This window comes from Crocuta crocuta, unplaced genomic scaffold (genome assembly GCF_008692635.1).
Source record: "Crocuta crocuta isolate KB4526 unplaced genomic scaffold, BGI_CrCroc_1.0 scaffold978, whole genome shotgun sequence".
Lineage (NCBI taxonomy): Eukaryota > Metazoa > Chordata > Mammalia > Carnivora > Hyaenidae > Crocuta > Crocuta crocuta.
The window spans coordinates 27349-30644 of record NW_027530876.1 but is presented as its reverse complement, the minus strand read 5'-3'; the positions used below and the strand labels follow the sequence as shown (position 1 = coordinate 30644).

Below are 3296 nucleotides of genomic sequence, written 5' to 3'. Positions count from 1 at the left end.
CGAGCTCCTCCCCCCCCGCCGGCAGGTGTCTCTTCTCTGCTTCTCCTGTTTCAAGGCCTGTGGATGTAAAATACCTTGCGGGTACTTCCTGCCAGTTAAACTAGTCAAAATAAATTAGAATGTTGTAGAAGCAACTCTCCATAGGCAAAATGGGAAACGTGTGCACTTATAAATTGCTGGTGACGGTATAAATTGGTTTCAACCTTCTGGACGAGAGCATACATAAGCGCTACAAAACTGTTCATCTCCTTTGACTCTGCCCTCCCCTCTGGGGACTCGCCCCCTGTGGGAAGCCGCTGCCAGCGGCGGGCCGTTGGCCTCAGGGCCTCATCTAGTCATGGTGGGTTGGCTGATGCTTCTGCAGCGCCGACCGCCTCTTGAACACGCGGCCACACTCGCTGCACTCACAGCGTCTTGCTCCGCTGTGGGTCCTCCGATGGCGACTCAGGCCAGAGCTCCGCCGGAATGCCTTTCCACATTTGTCACACTCGTAGGGTTTCAGTCCGCTGTGGATCCGCCGGTGCTTGATCAGGTCGGAGGGTCCCCGGAAGGCCTTGCCACAGTCGCCACAGCCGTAGGGCCGCTCCCCGGTGTGGATGCGCTGGTGCTCCAGGAGGCTGGAGCTCTGCCGAAAGGCCTTTCCACACTGACCACACTCGTAGGGCTTCTCGCCCGTGTGGATCCGGCGGTGCTTGGTGAGCTCCGAGCTCCTCCGGAAAAGCTTGCCGCAGTGGGGACACCCGTACGGCTTGGCCCCGCTGTGGATGCGCTGGTGTTCGGCCAGGCCATTGACACCCCTGAAGGACTTGCCGCAGTCGTCACAGTCGAAGGGCAGGTGGCCGGTGTGCACGCGCTGGTGCTTTAGCAGCTCCTGGCGATCCAGGAACTCCCTGCCACACGCCTTGCAGGCGAACGGCTTTTCAGAAGTGTGGAGCTTCTGATGGCGAAAGAGGTGGGTGCTCACCTTGAAGGATCGCCCACACTCCTCGCAGTCAAATGGCTTCTCTCTGCTGTGGACGCGCAGGTGCTGACTGAGGCCTGCATTCTTCTTGAACCTTTTCCCACATTCCTCACACTCGAAGGGCTTCGCCTCCCTCTCCATTTGCTCCCTTTCCTCCATGGCATCTTCCAGGGCTCGGCTGGGTCCCGGCTGGGGCTCTGCAGCCACATGGCTCTTCCGGTGCTCGTTGAACTCAGAGACGCCCCTGAAGACCCTCCCGCAATCTCCACACTCCCAGCCCTTCTCCTCACTATGAACTCTCTGGTGCTGCACTAGGAGGACCTTGAGCCGAAAGGCATCCCCACACTCTTTACATGCAAAGTGATGTTCTATAGGCAGGCTCTGGAGGCTCCCCCCGTTCCCCTCAGAATCTCTGTTCTGTTTGACCTCAGGGCTCGGTGCACCGGCCATCGGGGAGCTTGTGGATGCCATCTCCTGTGGCTGAGCGTCTTCACCCATTCTCTGCTGTTGCGTCACCAAGACGCTTTCGGAGACAGGAAGCACAAGACCCTGTACTTTGCAGAGGAGGAAGGAAGGAGGTTACTTTCCTTTGTCAAGAATCACATGCCTTCTGAGACAGCTGCTGAGCACAGGGCCCAGAGACCATGCAGCAAGGTGGCCGGTGCCCATCCAACCAGAAGCAAGGACTATAGAGGAAAGGGGCAGAAAGGTGTCATTGCTGGATGCTCCCTACTAAAGGGGTGCTGAGGAGGTCTCCCCTTCTATGATCGAGAAGCAGCCACACCCCCCCCAAAGGCTCAGCGGGGCCTCCTCCACAATTTCTTCTTCACATGTTCCAGGGTTCTTTGTCACTCAGCAGAACACTTACCTCAGTCTGTATTCAGGGATGGCTCAGAGGCCAGCACCACGTGTCCTTGCACCAGGTGAGGGACCAGGCAGAATTCAAACCAGAAACTCCTGCTCGTGGAAGAGGAAAAGGGTTTTGGTGGCAGCCGAAGGCACCATCAGAACACAGCCAGAGGGGGGCACAGCCTTCAAAGACGAAGCTAGTTTAATCCACAAAGTGTAGCTTGACTGTGCCCTCAGGCAAGTCATACATGGTGCCAAATGCCTTCCGCAAGGGCTGGCTCCCACCAGGAACTGGATGGGGCAGTCTGGGCCCACCTGGGTAGAGTGCCAGGGGCTCGTCCCGAAGAGCTGGTCTACCCTTTCCCCCTGTTCACACTCCTCAGTGTCCTACTGTTCTACAGCTCCCAAACCTGGCTCAGCAGTCTCCTGTCTTGGGAACTACCCCCCACCCCAACCACGTGCAGCCCTCAATAGGGCATAGGGCCTTGCTGTGCCAACCTCTCTCTCAACGACAAACTAATAAAATGACCATGTGATTTTTGTGTAATTTATGATTAAAAAAAAGTATTCCAAATGATAGTGGTCACTTTGTTCTAATTTCTTTCCCAGTAAAAAACTGAGGGGGCTTCTTTCCATGCCCTTAGGAGTTGGGAGGGCGCCCTGCCAATCTGCAGTGTTGAGGGTTGGGAGACCCTCTGTGTTTTCTTACAGCCGATCCCTAGGGTGAGGGGGCATAAGGCCCCGGCAGGCAAGCTTGTGCAGGGCTAATCAGGTGCCTCTCAACCCACACTCGGCTGCACAGGACCATGAAGCTGTGGGGAAGCTGGTGGAAGGGCCAGGGGCATCCTTACCCACGCAGGTCACATTCCTGTAATATGCCAGTGTCCTCTGCTCAGCATCCGGTCTCAACCACTCCCTTTTTCTGAGGTACTGGGCCACGTCATCAAATGTCACTGAATCCTGTAAGAATTCCCAGGGATAAGCAGTCCTTCTATGCATTCTAGAATGAGGCAGGGACAGCACTAGTAACAGCAGGGATAAGAGGTGAAGGTCTGGAGTGGGTGTTCATCACTAGTGTGGAGATCTAAGCACAAGCTTCAAGAAATCCTGGAAAGAGAATCTAACCAAGCACCAGAAGACCTGGGCCATGGCCTTGGCCTCCCACTGCCTTTCCCAAGAGACCCCAGTTCAGTCACTTTCCGGATTGAAATGCACCTCCCCCACCAGAATAATGGGAATTACAAGCCCAGCAGGCACCCATTTCTTGGTAGACTCTGAGGAGGACAGCAAAGGGACAGAAGGCAGCAGTGGGGGTTCAAGTCTTGCAGTGTGTCATGCTGGGAAAAGAGGTAGAGGCTAAGGCCAGACTTAGGAAGCAGTGACAGATTCCCAAGCCAGGCAGGGGGAAGCACAGCTCACCTGGGCCTCAAGAATCTCAAGAGGGCCTGCCAGGACCTGGTTTCCTGGGTCTCCATCCTGGGGAAGG

At 56.0% G+C, this 3296-nt stretch overlaps 1 protein-coding gene across 2 annotated transcripts; it reads right to left on the bottom strand.

The window, feature by feature from the left end:
• Positions 1 to 6: 6 nt before the first annotated feature.
• ZNF275 (zinc finger protein 275) lies at positions 7 to 2765 on the bottom strand. 2 transcript variants are annotated; one of them, XM_077769634.1, is made up of 3 exons: positions 2662 to 2765; positions 1830 to 1918; positions 7 to 1515 (listed from the first exon to the last, which is right to left on the bottom strand). In XM_077769634.1, exon 3 carries the CDS (start codon positions 1457 to 1459, stop codon positions 332 to 334), a length of 1128 nt encoding a protein of 375 aa, XP_077625760.1. In that variant the 5' UTR covers positions 1460 to 1515; positions 1830 to 1918; positions 2662 to 2765; the 3' UTR covers positions 7 to 331. The 2 variants fall into 2 exon arrangements, with proteins under 2 accessions (XP_077625760.1, XP_077625759.1); XM_077769633.1 differs by having other exon boundaries at positions 7 to 1510.
• Between the last annotated feature and the right edge of the window lie 531 nt (positions 2766 to 3296).

Coding starts and splice junctions, on each gene's coding strand:
- ZNF275 (XM_077769634.1), bottom strand. CDS start 1,459: ATGGGTGAAGACGCTCAGCCACAGGAGATGGCATCCACAAGCTCCCCG.